Raw genomic sequence first — 18,590 nt, forward strand, 5'->3', positions numbered from 1 at the left:
ATAGATATGTCAAAAATAGTATTTACAAATTTACAGTGCCTTTCTCAGCACACAATAAAGCATTTACTAATCAAATAATTCAGCTCCCCTGACTATGTATCGTTTCTTAACTCAGTGTATGTTGTCGCAGTCTTTTCTTTTTCTTCCAACTCTGCTGCTGACCAGCTTCCAGGTCCCAGCACAGGACCTCAAGCTCAGCCATCCCCTGTGGACACAGCACTTATGAATGCACCGCACACACACTCCATGAACTTCTTAATCCCACTCCCGGTTTTCTGCATACCAGAGAGTCCAGCGAGATCCCCACAGCAAGCTCAGAAGCCGGAGCCTGTGTAACTGAGATAAATTGGTGTCATTTCTCAGTCAGTCGTTGAAGCACTTGCCAAGACTTGATGATCAAAGTTTACTTAATGGTTCATGTAATGCATTGAATTCATTGAATACAGTTTATTCCAGACCTTCTAACATGACAGACGTGATTAGTTGGGTAACGATCTCTGAATCAGGGTTATGAGGCATGACATTCCATTTTGCCTGAAGTTATTAAAGAACTTATAGTGGCTGATCTCCATTCATAACCAAATGAAATGATGTTTCCTACATGCATCTCCGAAGGTCTCCCGGCTTCCTTTATGTCCCGTCTGATGGCTTTACAGTGAGCCGTCAGAGCTTTTCATTGGATCTAATCTTTCATGACGCCAGCGAGTGCAAGCGAAACTGCCTCAGACCCCTGCTAAGCTAACTTAATCAAATAAACATCACACATCTCACTGCCACTATTTCATTCTGGAGTGCGGGAGCTGCCGGAGGTGGCTGTTGTCATTCGCTGAACCCAGTGAAGCGCTCCCTGAGTGGGTGGTTTTGTCAAGATGGCTGTTTGAAGTGCATCTGTTTCAGCTTTTTTGTTTGTGTGTCATGAGCTTTATGCCGGTAACTGTCACAGCTGCAAATATATGACAGAAATTTGCCTCTTATAAAATGAGATTTTAACCTCACAATAACAGCTGTTTGTCATTCTCCTGTCACACAGTTCAAGTGCCGGGGCCTGCTCCCAACTTCCAGGCTGTGGTTCTGTCCCCTACCTCGGTCGGCTTGAGCTGGGACAAGCCCCTCACTGGCAATGGCGAGATCCAGAATTACAAACTGTATTACATGGAGAGAGGACTGGGCAATGAGAAGGTTAGAGTTTATCAGAGTACAACCCTCTACTTTCTAGGAACCTGGAATTAATTTTAAACACTGTAATTCCTATAAAACAGCAACTATTTATTGAACAAAACAAAAAAAATACGACAAACATTAGGGAAACGTTGGGAACAACTGGTCTAGGGCATGGCTCCTATGGTTTACAAAATCTTGACATCTTAGAGTAGATTTTAAGAATATTCCAGTTATTATCTGAAAACTAGGTGCTATTTACAGAGAGGAGAAGGAGTCATTGTGCATGTTAAATTCATCCAGGATGATCCCAACCCTAGCCATAGATATATCCAGCCAACAGTGGTCCTAGGGCCTTGTTGTGTTTTTGTTTTAAGGGCACTTTAAAGTGTACATCTCCTCTCCTGCAGGACATTGAAGTCGGTGGACTGTCCTACACCATGACCGGGCTAAGGAAGTTCACAGAGTACAGTTTCAGGGTTGTGGCCTACAACAAGCATGGACCTGGAGTCTCCACAGAAGATGTTTCTGTGCGGACCTACTCTGATGGTACCTAGTTTTTTATTTAAATATCTCTTATACCTGGCTATGGTTTGTTTATGTCTGACATTTGTTTGTTTGACATACTAACCATGTAAGAATATGCTGCTCACACCCATTTGTTCTTTCCTGTGAAATAAAGGCAATCATCATTTATTAGACCATAATGTCTTTGGTGAGATTTTGTTTTTTCACCCCCTAGTTCCTGGAGCACCACCACAGAACCTGACAGTTGAGGTGCTAAACTCAAAGGTAAGGAGCTTTATTGTGTTTTAGGTGAATGTAATTGTACCTGTGCACAACTGATACCACAATAATGACTTCTTACATTATACAAATCTATGATGGGTTTGTTTTAAAGGCATCTGTCTCTTATTTACCAGAGTGCTTGAAATAATTGTCCACACCTGGTGAGCCCTGACTCTTGTCTAAGTAAATTTTGAAACCAGGCCAGGTCCAGATCTCAAAATCTGGCTCATCCAGCCTCCAATGTTTAACAGATTTCTACACTATATTAGACCTGTGTGGCTGCATGAGAGAATCCCATTACATTAAGATTTCTATACAGCAGTTGTTAATAAGTGTTTGGTAATTTATAAGGGGGTTTTTCAGAGTTTTGGATATATGTGATGATGTCACTAGATGTTTCACAATCCTCACTGAAACACCTTGTTAAAGGCTAAGCACCACTAAATGGACCTCCATGAATATTTCACATTATTTTAGTTACTGACATATATAAGTATGAACTAAAATGAAAATAGCAGCTTAATTTGCTTTAAAATTGACAATTTTATTAAATTGACGGAAAAACCAGAGCTCGCTACGGAAATTCCTGAACGCGACCGTGACGTCACTGGTGAACAACAGCTGAACAACGCCGCGGTAAAACACCGTTATGACTGACTGTTATGACAGTATCTAGCTAAATAACCAACATTATTCATGACAATAGCCTAGCAATAAGCTAAACTCAAATTTAGAGGCACTGTTATTCTTGTAAATGTGATCCAAGTCGAACTCGAATTCATCCGACACTATAAACCTCCGTAATGCAGCTACGTAGCCGAGTATAATCTGAGCCACCGAGTTTAACAAGTCAAGCTAACGTTAACTAACACCAACTAAAACAGGCGAAGTGAGTGTCCTTACCCTGTTTACCTCCATGTTACAGAGGCTCTTGAACACCTTTCGTTGGTGTCCTTACATGCCCATATTGTTGGAACAACGCCAGTGAAATGAGCTACAGGTAACGGAGTGAGCGGATGGTCCTTTCCAAAGTGCCCGTTTAAAGTTGACAAATTTAGTCCATTTTCTGGATATTTTGGGATCTTTGGGCCATTTGTTCACAGATGTCCCACTGTACATTGAATGATTGCAGCCAAAAACAACACACCTTTTCGTCATTTTGCATTAAATTAAGTGCGACTTCTAGAGTTGTTGTCCACCATCTACGTCACAGGCAAGACGCCTATTAGAGTTTCTGAACACCGTTGGGGGGGCAACAGCCTTTTAAACCCTATTCTTTGAATTAGTAAGAAATAACATGTTTTTTGACTGTCAATAAACACAAGTTAGGAACTCAAATTCCACTGTATTTATTTGTTTGACACTTTCATAGAGCTGGTGCTTAGCCTTTAAAGGAGCCATTAGAATTGTTCTCCAGATAAACTACTGCATGTTATATTATGACTTAGCCATAATATTGATGTCTAGTGGCCTGGATGTATCAGTGATTCAGTAGTAAATCTATGTTAAGCAGGGCTGCCCCATTTGACGTACCCACTTTATGGAGCATGACCATTTTCATTCTGGGAATACAAAGCAATTTGATAATTGTAAAATAAATAACTATTCATTTTTATAGATATGGATTCTAGTTTTGCTGGTAAAACAACTGACTGCTGATTGAAATGATTGAATACTAAGATTTCTTAAATAAATGCTACTAGGCTGACTTCTGTGAAACTCATCCCTGTAATTATTAGATCAGACTCCTAGCTGTTTGATAGCAGTGATCCGAACAGGGTGTTGGATCCTAGGCTGCTGTGCTAGCAGCTGCTGAGTGAAAAGCACTGGGCGTTCGGTTCAGCCTCTCTCATCTGTTACCATGCTCTAACCACACTGAGCAGCACATCTGCGCTCTACTACAGAGCTGTCACAAAGCTTTACTCCCCCACTCACTCTTACTCTTTCTCCTCCTCTCACTCCCCCATTTGCAAGTTGTTTATGAAAACAATTTATATTTTCTTAGCGTGCCAGGAGAACAGGCCCCTTCTAGTCATTGGAGCAATCTGGGAGTCTATTTGTGATTCAGTTTTTCCAGAGGACTCACTGGACTGTCCCCTCACTTTTAGGTCAGAAAAGCAAGGGTGAGAGTGTTCACAGACATTACAGGATTAGTTAACATGATGTAATTCAAAGCTTCTAAGTGGCTTATTCTTGGTGGCTAGGGTGGCCCCCCCTTCCCAGTACACAATATGGTTGTCTGTTAGCTGATGTGACAGATCTGGGTAGTTGACATACTCCCCCAGCGCACTGTACCGTGCATTGTTGTTACATTAGAACCAGTTTGAACTGAGGCCATGACTGCATTCATTATCCCAGATCAGTGCCATTGGAGTGTTATTGGAGGTGTCTTGGTGAATTGCTGATCACTAATAATTGAGGAGAAAATAATTTTAAATAAATAAAAATAATAATAAATAATAGAATTTCTCTCAGATTAACCAGAGATCATTTCGTCAGGGTGTTATGCACATACTAGACACATGAAAACAAGCAGGTATAGAGATTGAGTAGAACAACACATACTGTTTATGGTACATCTACCATAAAATATAGTCACAATATGTTGTTTTGTCCTTAATGTAAACCTCCCCATTCTCAGAAACCACTGTGTACCCAACCCATTCAACTTCTGTAACACTGGTCTTTTCCCTCTCCTGTATAACTTTGAAACTCAATTAATGTTAGTTTGTTGGGGAAGAGCAGGGGGAAAAAAAAAAGAAAATAATAATCGGAAACACTTAATGAGTTAAACTGGAGCGAGCAGGAAATGGGAATAAAGTAATTGCACACTTAGTGCCGATTTAATTTGGCTTATTCCCCCGGCCTATGAACACGGGACCGTGGGTGGGTACCATTAATTAACTTCCCTCACATGCTGCAGTCCCACTTCCACCCTGCCTCCGCACTCCCAGCATGCACCGCAGACCCTGCAGATAGCTGCCTGCATCCATCTTGTGCTGAGGGACCTCAGGGTCCTGTTTTCCCCAGCCTGGCTCTCTCAGCGTTGTCTATTATTCATGAACTCGACGCAGGACACCTAGCCACTCTCCCTCCATGGCCTTTACAGCAGAGACTTACAGGATAAACATGTGCATGCTTTATGGCGAGGCAGAGCCGGCTCTCTAATGGGCACCTCGGGGGGACGATGGCTCTGGTTAGATGCCTGTGCAGCGACCTGTTACTATGGTGATTGTTCGTCCCCCCCCGTTGACTACAGGTAGGGCACTGTGAGGACTGAATATTCTGAATGTGCTCCTCTCTGCATGCTTAGAGTATTCGGTGCATGTTTATTGTACACACAAAAACGGGCTTAGAGTCTGACAACAAGGCCTAGACCATTTGGATTGTCTGTGTTGTGAAATAAAATCAGAAGACTAGTGGAAATTCTTGAGACTACTTCATAAGGCCTATCAAAGTCATGAAATCTTAGCTGATGGTTAACTGCAATATAAATGATAGAGAATAAGAAATTGTTTTTTTTCCTCTTCTTAAAGAAACTGGTTTTCTTGATCCATAGTTTCCGGAGCCTTCAAGTGCGAACACACCCACAGAGCTTGACCCACCACTTTCCTCTAATGGTGTTATAGCACCAGTCAGAAGTTAGAACATGTTTGTAAGCCCTGTGACATGCCTTTATAACCGTGTTTTCACCTTTCTATCTGTTTATCGTCAACTCACCTAATAAAAAGACAGGTAGTAGATAGTTTGATGCAATTGTGAAGACTTGTGAAGGAATGAATAGGTGATTATATAATAGCAGAGATAGGCCTACACCTTAGCAACAAATATATATATTTATATTCTTTCTGAATGGCCAGCACTTGTGAACAATACTGAATTGTGAGGCTTTATTGGTGCCTGGCACTTGGATTTCATTGCTAGCTGTTTACAAGGTAATTTGTGGACGATCCCTTAGCTCTGGTTACAGCAGTCCACAGAAATGAATGTGCTCTGTTGTTAGTTAATTCTTGTTGTATTTCGATTACAAAATCCAGTTTGTTTAATTTTATTACATCATGTAACCGCTTATGTTCATTCACACAATCCCCGGAGTATCTGCCTTTGGTCAGAATGCTTAACAGCACGCAGTAAAATTCTGTGATTTATTACAATGCTCAGTACAAGTAAGGATATGCTCTGCAGCTGTAGTGTGTACAGTGTGTACTAGACCTCTGCTCTGATTAGTTTGTTTTATCTGAACCTGTAGAGTTTCATGCTCCGATGGCAGCCCCCTCCTGTAGAGGCTCAGAACGGAGAGATCACCGGTTACAAGATCCGCTACAGGAAAGGGTCAAGGAAGAGTGAGGTTTCAGAAATCACATCAGGAAATCAGCTCACTCAGCTCATCGAGGGTAAGCACTCTGACACGTTGCACACAACAGCTGAATAATATAAACCGATTTGGTTACAGATAAATGTGGTCCTAGTTTGAGCGCAGATACATACAAAATTAAATTCATAGAGATAATGAATCTAGGTGGGTTCGATTCCCGCTCCGAGTGACTGTCTGTGAGGAGTGTGGTGTGTTCTCTCCGTGTCTGCGTGGGTTTCCTCCGGGTGCTCCGGTTTCCTCCCACAGTCCAAAAACATGTTGGTAGGTGGATTGGCGACTCAAAAGTGTCCGTAGGTGTGAGTGTGTGAGTGAATGTGTGAGTGAATGTGTGAGTGAATGTGTGAGTGAATGTGTGTGTGTGTGTGTGTGTGTGTGTGTGTTGCCCTGTGAAGAACTGGCGCCCCCTCCAGGGTGTATTCCTGCCTTGCACCCAATGATTCCAGGTAGGCTCTGGACCCACCGCAACCCTGAACTGGATAAGCGCTTACAGATAATGAATGAATGAATGAATGATGAATCTAGTACGACCGAGAAAAATGTTATAATAAATTTAAAGTGGTGATCAAATATTGAGGCATATACTTTGGAAAGCATATTTTAAATTAGGAATTATGGTGCGGTTTTACTGTCTTGTTTGTGAAATATTAAGATATTTAGTACACTTTTGTGTCTTCAGTTGATGTGGGCACACATTATATTGTATTTTTAAAGAATAAAATGTAACAAAAGGGAAAAATGACAGAAAATGAGGATACATGATGCAATACTGACAGACAAAACATACACCTGGGTCTCTGCCCTTGGAGTTGAATGAGTTGAATAGAATCTTTGCTCAATAGACTCCTCCTGTCGTATTGTCCTCAAGGGCCACGTGCTTCTGCCTCCAGTCTCTGTGTCTTTCATCCCTTTAATGCAAGTATGTACATCTGCTAATGAAAAAAAGTGGGGAAAGTGGAAACGGCATTAAATTCAAATGCAATTTCAGCAGCGTTTGCAGAGGCGTCATGCTGCGGCCGGCATCAAAGAGAATCTGCACCTAATGCGTGTTCCTGATTTTCTTTGGGGTGAGATGAGGGGATGTTTGTTAGTTCAAAGGCAGGACTGCGAGTCGGGGGGCTCGGAGGAGGACAGCGCTGTGCTCTGTGGCTGCAGGGACAGCTCAGGGGACGGCCACTGCTTTCTGCATTTAGCACGCAAACAGTGGAGGAGCAGACGCTTATTAACATTTTAAAGCAATTACAAGCTCTACGTGTTATTTAAAGACAGCAGGCACTTCCCCGTGCCTTTGAATCCCAAAACAGCCCTGAGGCATAAGCCAGACTGCTGATATGAGATTATAGACCACGCTTCAGTCTCTCCCCCTATTTCCTGTATTCTCATGTCTTTGTTGTTCCATTGTATGTAAACGTCAGGGTTCTGGACGACAATGAAACAGTCAAAGACAGAGTTAATTTGTAGCTGTTAAGCTGGAGTCTGAAGATCAGCTAAAGTAAGATCATCAGGAGGGTGTTTCAGCAGGTGGAGGTATTGATCTCGCTGTGGTTAATATTCTGAGCAGAACATGTCTAGGTGAAGTATGGAGGTGATTTTGGTTGTTCCACCCAGAGGGTTGAGCCCCAAATAATTGGTGGAATCAGACAGCAGTCTCATTAATCTCACAGCTCTCAGACAACGTGCCTGAAGGATTATTTTCCTTTCCTTTGTGAAATAAAAATGCAGGGGTTTTTTTTAAACAAAATGAAAATTCTTGGGCTGAATTTCTCTAATAAAAAAGACATTTTTACAAATGTTTAAAAATTTGTTTTCCTTTTGTAAATATGTCAAATATTTTCTGTCTGCTGTCCTCTGCCTAATTAAATATTTTAATATTTTCAACATTTTATATTATATATTTTAAAAGGAAAGCCCTTTTCCTCTCTACCTCTGGAAAAAGTAAAATTTCTGCCATTCAATGCAAAGACCCAGAGTCGTTTGCATAAGCTGAAATCCACCTCCATGTGGAGGTGGATTTCAGAGGCCCATCAAGCTCTGCGTGATGTGACAGAGCTTCATGCTGAAATTAATAGGATGAGGCAAAGTGAAGTTAGGAGTGGACGTGCGCTGTTATATTCTGGTGCCTGGGCTTCTTATTCAGATTGGCACCTTAAGTATATGTACTGCCCACCTCGAAAAGAGTGTAATTGAATTCTGTGTTGTCAGGTTTGCAGCGTGGCACTGAATACACAGTCCGTGTCTCGGCCATCACAGTGAACGGCACTGGACCCGGCACAGACTGGACCACTGCTGAGACCTTTGAGAGCGATCTGGATGGTAAGAGCACCACAAACACATTGAATATTAAATGGATGCCGGACATGATCAGTAAAATAGTTGATAAAATCAAAATCAGATATTTCCTCATTTTAATGGTGGATTTCTCAGATATTTTTGTACAAATGATAATGGTGTGACTGAACAGAGCTGTGATGTGAAAACAATTACTTGCAACAGCACAGTCCTGACAAACAATGTACCTAGATATATTCAGTGCTGAAATTTCAGAGGTTAAAGGAGCACTAGGTAAGATTTGGGTTTTGTGCGTCTGGGGGATTTTAATTCATTTTAACAGCACTGTATTGAAATCAATGGGCCAGGGGAGGGAAGGGGGGTGGCTTCCTACCCTCCACTAAAAGATACATGGTGTAGTTTCTGTAGTGTGGAGCGCAGAGTAGCAATGACAGAGGCGCTTATCTACATATTACAGGTCAGTGAAGCATCACAGTGATTTTGAAGCTGTAGTTTTAAGGTGAAAATATTACATAGTGTTCCTTTAAAGGTGGTAAGTTTGGAGAAAGTGATTAGTAAAATGTGCTTGTTATATACGTATGTATATTGCTTTAGAATAAGTGTAACTCTGGCATTATCAAATGCATTTAGAGATCATTGGGGATGTGAAAAAATGTACTGGAATACTTTATAGCCATGTTCCTAAGTCTTACTATCACTACCAAACTGTGTGTGTGTGTGTATTGTTACAGAGTCTCGAGTGCCTGATGTGCCTGGCTCCTTGCATGTACGGCCTCTTGTTAACAGCATCGTGGTCAGTTGGTCTCCCCCAGAGAACCAGGACATCGTGGTCAGGGGTTACATCATCGGTTATGGCATTGGCAGCCCTCATGCTCAGACCATTAAAGTGGACTACAAACAGAGATATTACAGCATAGAGAACCTGGGTAAACATCTGCTTTGTTGATTTACCAGCAATCACTACATTTTACTAAATTTAAGGTTGAATATTCAACATTACGTGTTAATGTATGTTTACTGCAGAAAAAAATTGTATATTTTACCCATTAACCTCATAAACAGGAACCCATTGCGTGACTTGGATGACATCAGAACGCCTGTTATTGTAAACATAATTCATGTCGGAGACGGGGACGTAGGGGGATGGATGTTTTGAGTGGGAGATTTCCCCCATTTGTAAAGAGAGTTCCACCCTGCTGTAATTAAATTTGGAAGTGGGGGGAAAAGAAAAATAATCATGCAAAGAAATTGTGCATAATTGAAGCTCTCATAATTCGTCTAATTACATCAGAAAGAGAATCAATAATGGTATTTAAATATGCACCCCTGCCAGGAAGATGAATATGAGAGAGGGTCCCCAAGGAGCCCGAGGCTTGATTAGCTAAATGATTTCTCGTTTCTGCATGTCAGATCCCAGCTCGCACTACGTGATCACACTGAAGGCTTTCAACAATGTGGGCGAGGGCATCCCCGTGTACGAGAGTGCCATCACACGAGCCCAGTCAGGTAGGCCACCACCACCACTCTACTGTTACTCGCAGCAGAATATTCCAACAGGGCTGACTACACCAACCAATGTCCTCCAGTCCTCCCTCATCCAAGATTTTAAAAACTGATTACCATATTTGGCAATGCAGCTGGCTGAACACTGGGGGCTGATACTTGTCTGTTATGAGCAGAGGCTCCAAAGGTTGAGTGGTGCAATTTAGGGGTACACACTATATTGTTTCTTAATAGTTATCTCAGTTTTGGCTTTTGCAGGACTGATATCGCTTAAGGGCAAGATCACATTACCTATTTTTTATGCATTAGAGACGCAATTATTAACAAAATTACAGTGCAAATCATTCATTAATCATTATTTATAACTCATTTGTATTAATAACAACTGAAAATCTGCAGAAAAAGCAGGAAATACCAATTTTTTATATATTAACAGGTGTTTGGAAACAACTCAACGTAATATAAATAGAAAAATAAAACATATTTCCAGCATTACGTGGGCTAGACGAATATCAAGCTCCCCAGCAGCTTTTAGGATGAGTTGGAGTGGTGTTTATAAACTTCTCGTGTGGTTTTATGCCTTGAAATCCTCACAGAAATGTTCTGGCACTTTATCTAATGTGTCCACAAACATTCGGTCCTAAAGTGTAAATTCAATAGCTGTAGCAGTATAATGCCTAGTATTTTCTCCACCATATTGTGCAGCTGGCGGGATGAAGGCTCAGTCATACCTGTTTTCATAGTGGTGCATTTTTGTGTTGTTTTCATGTGCAAATGATATTTCCAGAGAACGTATGTGTGGAATAAATAGCTGAACTTTAAATGAGCGGCTGCTGTCATAGGCTACTCATTAGAAAGCGGCAGAGGGACGCATTGACACCGTCAGAGCAATCTTAATCTTTTAGTGCTTCTGCTTCCTAGCAACCAGAAACATTCGTATTCTGACAGGCCGGTGATTATGAGCTTCAGACAAAGCCATTAGCACTTCAGAAATAAGGCTGTAAGCAGCGACGTATAATAAAGCTGCGTGTGTGTGAAGGGGAGACAGAGCTTTGGTTAAACACTTACTAATCCAATATACGAGCCAGTCATAACCTTGTTGATTATTCATGATACTGATATGGCGCTCTGACAAAGAATGGCTGGGAATGAGTAGCTATAGTTCTATTACTGGAGTGGACTTTGTAGTGACTTACTCAGGCTTCTGCTCAGTGTAATGAAGGTATGGTGATAAGATGCCTGTGCTATATTCCTCTTACAGTATTAGGATTTGTTTGTGCTGGAGTTGGAGTTGGAGTTGGAACCCAAAAAAAAGCAGGAAATCTGCATTTCACATCAAAATGCCATGTTTTTTTGCTATCTCCCCTCTCTCTATGTGTTTAAACCAAGTGGATGAATGTTCGATGCTGATTATGAGCAGCACTGAATAAAGAAGGATGGATTTTCACTCCTCGCTTTTTTACGGCTGGGAACACTCCCCCTTTTTTCCCAGCATGCAACTGTGCACTAGGTCTGAATCATACCTCCCAAGTTTCTTCTGAGTGAACTGGCATCAACAAGCTGCAGGGTCTTCCAAAGACCCCCTGCTGCTTCCTCGGTATCAGCCAATCATCACACAGCAGCTCCATACTTCAGGCGGAGTATTCCTGTCTGCTGCCAGAATATCTCAGGATGTTTATGAGGATGTTTCTTACAAATGTACAGAGAGAGCTGGCCTAGATTTTATTGAAAAATGTTCGTTTTCTATTTGGATATTTATTGGAAAAAACCTATTAATGACATTACAATACTTAATACTGTCTGCAATGGTGAACTTAGCAAAGCGCACAAAATTAAGGACTTCTGTTATGTTTATTCAATTTCATAGCCTTCACATGGTCCTATACCTTACACTGTTTTTATTGTCTCTGGGATGTCCTCCAGCCGTTCAGTACGGTGTTATCCCCAGCGTGAGCCTTTTGAGCTTCTTTAAAGTTCATCTTTTTAAATGTCTCTATCATTAAATGTTTCAGAAATACTGTTCCTGTCTCTGCCACTGTGAACAATTCCGAGCATTTCCCAGTCAGAGAACAGCTTACATCCAACCTGTTAATATGCTGAGAGAATATGTTTACAGGGCGGCACGGTGGTAGTGTTGCAGTCACACAGCTCCTGGAGGTTGTGGGTTCGATTCCCGCTCCGGGTGACTGTCTGTGAGGAGTTGGTGTGTTCTCCCTGTGTCCGTGTGGGTTTCCTCCCACAGTCCTAAAACACACGCTCGTAGGTGGATTGGCGACTCAAAAGTGTCCGTAGGTGTGAGTGAATGTGTGTGTGTGTGTGTGTGTTGCCCTGTGACGGACTGGCGCCCCCTCCAGGGTGTATTCCTGCCTTGCGCCCAATGATTCCAGGTAGGCTCTGGACCCACCGCGACCCTGAACTGGATAAGGGTTACAGATAATGAAATGAAATGAATATCTTTACATCTTAGCCATTTAATTATGCAGAAAAACGTATACCTTTTCCTTCAGCCTATTTCACACGTACGCTCATTAAAATTCCAAAGTATTAAATAATTACTCTCATAACTCGCTTTTCTCAGCATTACTAAGCTTTCACCACATCCCTCACCTTCTCTTGGATTCCCAAATACGGAACTATTTACAGTATTCAAGGTAAATGTTTGCAGCCCCTTTAACGAATGCTAATTTTCAAACAAATCCACCATCAGCTCTGTGAGAAAGCACAAGACCTTGTTTTTCCGTGTGTGAAACCTTTTAAAAGGGTCTGCCAGCCACTAGTTGCAGGTTGAATGCAAGTCCAGGCTTCATTCCACACTAAACCAAGGTTGTGAAGAATGCGCTGTGGAAACACTGAGCTGGCACAATCCACTGTAAAAACAGAGCTGCTTCATTACTGCTGGACTGTGTAAAGTAGTTCCAGTGTTTTTCCCCCAAAGTCGTCTTAAAGTGCTTTGAGTGCAGTGAAGGGTTTGAGCCAGAGGCCACTTGTTGTTTCTTTTTTTATTTGGTTATCAAGCCCTTCAGCACATTTTCCCACCATTTCCATCCACCAAATATTGGCAGAAGTGTCTTGGAAAACACGTGGTTTAAAGTGTGATTTAACTTCAGGTAAACGGCATCTAATTTACAAGATCTGGAACTGAGCTGCATTGTCCTGCTGCTGTTTGACCCTCTGTGACTTTGCAGCATGCGAGCAAGAGCTGGAGCAGATGTGATTGGAAATGTATGGTTTAGTGATGAAGGAGGGCTGGACGTGGGGGTCACTCTGCCTCTTGAGAGTCCTCCGAACTCTGTGTGCGTCACACAATGCTGTTTCCTTAATGGAAAGTGTATTTTAGCATTAAAGTGTTCTTTTGAAACCTTGAATGATACAAGGACGCCGGAATATTTTTTTTATGTTGTCTTCTGATGCATTTAATTCCTGTATGAATAATGGGTAGAGGTTTAAAGTAACAGAACAACAAAATATCTATAAATCCACTTTAGAAATGTACCCTTTCAGCCAAGACTCGCTTGGCCTCTGGAGTATGCTTCTTTAGTTTTGCACCAGATCTAAGGCTAATGTCTACATTCAGGGGAAAACTGATGGAAAGTGTATCAGCTGTGTCCTCTTTTGCTTCCTTCTTTACTTCCACACTTTGTAATGTAGGTAGTAGTGAACTAAACTAGTTTACTGAACTGACCTTGTAGAAGTAGTATCAGTAGACTTGAGTCTTGAGATTTATCTGTCTCTTGATGTTCTAATTCTGTTCTCTCTCTTTCTCCCTCCCAATCCTGCCTCCATGTTGTCTCCCTTCTCCCTCTCGTTTTAACCCATTAACATGGTTATTTATCTTCTTTGTGAACCCCCTCCCCCTTCTGTTCTTATTGTTTTTTGCACTTCATTTTTCCCCTTTCCCCTTTTTATTTTGCCATGGGACATTGTAATGTGCTTGCAGACCCCATAGACCCTGATGTTGATTTGTACGAACTTTTCCATCCTCCATACACTCCAGTACCAGACCCTATTCCCATGATGCCTCCCGTGGGCGTTCAGGCCTCTGTTCTAAACCATGACACCATCAAGGTCACATGGGCTGACAACACGCTGCCCAAGAACCAGAAGATCACAGACGCTCGCTATTACACCGTGCGCTGGAAGACCAACATACCGGCTAACACCAAGTTTAAGGTACAGTACACTGCACCAAATCAACAAGTCTCCTGCATCTTTCTCCTGAAAGCAAAGTTAGGTTAGTGGAGTGGTGCCCAGTTCTGGTTTTGGAGGAAACCTGCCCTGAAGACATGAGGGTTTGAGAATTTCTGCTGATGGCCTTTCTTGCATTATGGTTTGTGTTCTCACTCATATTAAGTATGATTTATAAACTCTTCCTGTTCTCTTTGAGGGAAGTCTCTGTTCTTACTGTTATTAATGCTCTTTATTTTGATTCATTTTTTGTACTCATTTGTGTGTCTGTTTTTCAGATGGCTAACACCACCACTCTCAGTCACATGGTGACGGGCCTGAAGCCCAACACTCTGTATGAGTTCTCTGTCATGGTGACCAAGGGCAGAAAAACCAGCACTTGGAGCATGACGGCTCATGGGACAACGTTTGAAGCAAGTAAGACAACAACTTGAGTTATCTTGCTGTTACTTCATGTTTTTATGTGAACATTTTTGAGTGTGATATTGTTTTCTAGAGAAAAAGCTGCTTATTTATTTAATATATATGTTACAGCAAAAAAAACAAAGGCTACATGATTTCTGTTACAATTTTGAAAATTAAAAATCATCCGACCTTATTTATCTTTATTGGGGATATTTTGTATTTTTCTGCATATATTCAGTTATGTTATCTCTTTATATTTGTCATTGTTTTTTTTTTTCAACACAAATCTAGTTCAATCAAAAGCAAAGAATAATTATTATTTTAAAAGTAGTGCATTACAGTGAAACCTCGACTTACGAGTGAATCAACTTACAAAGTTTCCAAGATACGAGCCGTCACTTTTTTGTTTTTTTTTATGATGCTTTATGATGCGAGACATCTGAGTTGCGAGCGAGCTTACACCACCAACCACTAGGCGGCCCAGCGAGCGTTCAGTTCACTTGGTTACCTTGCCGTGCATCTCTTTCCTATCACTGGTTTTTGTAGCATTGTAGCATTAAGTGTGTAGTACGTAAGTTAAGTTAGTCATTTCATTTTAATGGGAACTTTTAATTTGAAATATGAGCAAATTCTGTCACAGAACGAATTAACCCTGTAAGTCAAGGTATTACTGTATGTAATTTTTTTGTCTTATTATCAATCATTATTATTGCATTTTTCTCAGCTCCCAGTTCAGTGCCGAAAGATGTGACCGTGGTCAGTAAGGAGGGACGGCCTCGCACCATCATAGTTAACTGGCAACCCCCCTCCGAGGCCAATGGCAAAATTACAGGTAAAGCTTCCCTTCTAAGGAAACATTTCTCTTATCTACTTCATAACACAATATTTTGCTCTCATCAACATTATGAATGCGCCATCAAGAAGAAAACTTATCGATTCATTGGGTTTCCCCTCTGTCTGTGTTCCAGGCTACATTATCTACTACAGCACAGATGTAAATGCAGAGATGCATGACTGGGTCATCGAGCCAGTGTTGGGGAGCCGGCTCACTTATCAGATCCAGGACCTGACCCTCGACACCACGTACTATTTCAAGATGCAGGCTCGCAACTCCAAGGGCATGGGCCCCATGTCTGAGGCCGTGCACTTCCGCACTCCTAAATGTATGTGCCTTAGAAGTTCGTGTTAAGCCTGTTCTCCTCGAGTTCTCCACCTTTTCTAGGCAGGATATTACCAGTGATCTGATACATATAGGCAGATAAATGATTATAGATGCACTTCACAGGATGTTTGTCATAGCTAAGCCCTATCCCTCTGCTAATATACTTTACCACTTTCTGCTCACTGATACTCACACAATGGCTTCTTGCTTTTGCTTTACGGCACTCCTGCTAACCCCATCTTTCTCTTTCTCTCTCTCTCCGTCTCTGTCCCCTCTGGCCTGCTAGCTGAATCTTCTGACAAAATGGCTAATGACCAAGGTAATTGCTCCTTCCTTCCTTATCTCTCTAATGTCTCCCTGAATTGAGGCTTAATGCTGGTTGTTCTGCTCTTTGAATAACTCCGCTGGCAACCCCTGAGAGCTCAGAGCCAGGTGCTGGATGCATAAGTAGAAGCCGGCTGATTAGCTCACCTAACGACCCTTAAAAGTTTTCCTTCTGCAGATTATCAACAAGAGGCACACGTAAGACGTAACAGAAACATGACTACAGCAGTCCATCAGGGGCCAGTTTTTGGTTGTTCTGATATTTTGCTGATATAGGAGAGAGAGTAAGATAATGGTAGCTACTAAACAGGCTGTAATAAGGGCTTGAAGAGTGCTTCATGAATAATGGTATAAAAATGCTTGTTGTTATGCTGCTAAAAGCAGTAGTTGTTGGTCACTTTACGAGTAGTTTATTTGTATAGCTCTCATGTGCTCTTGTCTGTTCTTCACACAGCTATCAACACAATGGGAAACCGCACACCTGGCCCTGGCATTGGTAATGTATTTATTTGTACTCTACATACAAGATGTTTAAAAGACTTGTGTGTTAGTGTGTGCAGCACAGCGCGCAGTCACACAGCTCCAGGGACCTGGAGGTTGTGGGTTCGAGCCCTGCTCCAGGTGATTGTCTGTGAGGAGTTTGGTGTGTTCTCCCTGTGTCCACGTGGGTTTCCTCCGGGTGCTCCGGTTTCCTCCCACAGTCCAAAAACACATGTTGGCAGGTGGATTGGCGACTCAAAAGTGTCTGTAGTTGTGAGTGTGTGTGACGCCCACTCCAGGGTGTGTTCCTGCCTTACTCCCAGTGATTCCGGGTAGGCTCTCGACCCTGAACTGGATAAGGGGTTAAAGATAATGAATAAATGAATGATCGTACTATTGGTTAAGGATGCATAAAACATAACTATCTATATATAAACCTCAGCATTTCATGTATCTAGTTAAGCCATTGATTTAAGGTTTTTAAAATGGTTTCCAACATTTTCTTTCATTGTTATTGTTCAGTACAAGATGTGCCAGGTCCTGGTGATAATCATATCCTCATCATCGTCATCATTGTGTCTGTTGGAGCCTTCACCATCATTGTGGTTGTGGTGGGAGCCTTCCTGTGTACACGCCGCACCACGTCCCAGCAGAAAAAGTAAGAGCCTGTTGCTCACGTCTGGATTTAAGGCTGTGTCTGTTTGCTGCTTATTTCCATGACTTAGTTCATGCATTTCAAGTCCAGTCAAGTCCATTCCTACCCTGAACGGTTTAAGTGACCCACTTTAATGATCTTCCCTTTAGGAAACGAGCAGCCTGCAAGTCCACCAATGGCTCGCACAAGTACAAAGGAAACTCTAAAGACCTAAAGCCACCAGATCTTTGGATCCACCACGAACGCTTGGAGCTCAAACCCATCGATAAGTCACCCGAGCCGAACCCAGTCATGACAGACACCCCCATCCCACGCACATCACAAGACATCACTCCAGTGGACGGGACCATGGACCCGATGCTCCAGAGACGTAATTCCTACCGTGGTGAGAGCTTTACTATAGCCTGGCTCCAGTCCTGCTTCGTCCACTGCTTTCACCATTCAGTTTGTCTGTGAAGATGTGCATAAATGTGCTTACAGCTTGTTTGTATGGCGTTGCACTGAAATTATGTTCTCAACAAGTCCATTCTTCTAGGGCTCCACAGTTTCACTGAGATGATAATCACGAATGTTTTGTTTAGGATCCATGCCACTGAAAACATTTTTGAAACAAGACTTTGGTTTCGTTCACTGTCAAAGTTTCAAAACATACCATTCATTCCCCAGTCCATATATGGAAACAAAGCTTCAAATCTGTTTCCTTTTTGACTGTTTTGAATTCACATTTTGTGTGAGGTTATAGAGTAATCACATTTACATACAACTGTTTATTCAACTCACAGCAGTTTAACTTTACTCATTTAAAACTTAATAAATGTACAAGGAGTGTTTCAACCAGGACCTCTTTTTAAATAATGCATTGTACATGGCAGCCAATCAGAAAAGAGGTCGTTTGTTTAAAGCTAATTGGTAAAATGGACGTTAAATTCATGAATTGCCTGTGCCACGCATTGTGATGTAGCATATTTTAGCAGAGCCCACCAACGGTCTAGGCGACTGGCTTTAACCTCTCTTGTGGGTGATGACTGCCCCCTGCTGGAGGAGAACTGCCACTCACTCAATGCATTCACTCTGCTGTGCGCACAGTAGCGAACAGTCAATAGCGAAGCCTGGGGACTGGGCAGACATGGCTCTCTCTCATAGGCTGGTCACTCTCTGGTTCACAGGCCATGAGTCAGAGGACAGCATGTCTACACTGGCGGGGCGTCGGGGAATGAGGCCTAAAATGATGATGCCCTTTGATGCTCAGCCCCCTCAGCGTAAGTGCA

At 42.1% G+C, this 18,590-nt stretch overlaps 1 protein-coding gene across 6 annotated transcripts in view; it reads left to right on the forward strand.

Moving 5' to 3' along the window:
* neo1a (neogenin 1a) overlaps positions 1 to 18,590 on the forward strand; it is a 159,477-nt gene that overhangs the window by 135,290 nt on the left and 5,597 nt on the right. For 3 of the 6 annotated variants that reach the window (XM_066647223.1, XM_066647222.1, XM_066647226.1), the window contains exons 10-25: positions 1,031 to 1,179; positions 1,569 to 1,707; positions 1,901 to 1,950; positions 6,197 to 6,341; positions 8,522 to 8,632; positions 9,340 to 9,534; positions 10,019 to 10,114; positions 14,049 to 14,281; positions 14,575 to 14,713; positions 15,426 to 15,533; positions 15,670 to 15,864; positions 16,150 to 16,182; positions 16,642 to 16,683; positions 17,190 to 17,325; positions 17,472 to 17,707; positions 18,489 to 18,581. In XM_066647223.1, coding sequence (XP_066503320.1) covers positions 1,031 to 1,179; positions 1,569 to 1,707; positions 1,901 to 1,950; positions 6,197 to 6,341; positions 8,522 to 8,632; positions 9,340 to 9,534; positions 10,019 to 10,114; positions 14,049 to 14,281; positions 14,575 to 14,713; positions 15,426 to 15,533; positions 15,670 to 15,864; positions 16,150 to 16,182; positions 16,642 to 16,683; positions 17,190 to 17,325; positions 17,472 to 17,707; positions 18,489 to 18,581 — 2,100 coding nt within the window. The remainder of the gene's footprint in view (positions 1 to 1,030; positions 1,180 to 1,568; positions 1,708 to 1,900; positions 1,951 to 6,196; positions 6,342 to 8,521; positions 8,633 to 9,339; positions 9,535 to 10,018; positions 10,115 to 14,048; positions 14,282 to 14,574; positions 14,714 to 15,425; positions 15,534 to 15,669; positions 15,865 to 16,149; positions 16,183 to 16,641; positions 16,684 to 17,189; positions 17,326 to 17,471; positions 17,708 to 18,488; positions 18,582 to 18,590) is intronic. The other 3 variants (XM_066647225.1, XM_066647227.1, XM_066647224.1) reach the window with 3 other exon arrangements.

Source organism: Hoplias malabaricus, chromosome 16 (assembly GCF_029633855.1).
Source record: "Hoplias malabaricus isolate fHopMal1 chromosome 16, fHopMal1.hap1, whole genome shotgun sequence".
Classification (NCBI taxonomy): Eukaryota; Metazoa; Chordata; class Actinopteri; order Characiformes; family Erythrinidae; genus Hoplias; species Hoplias malabaricus.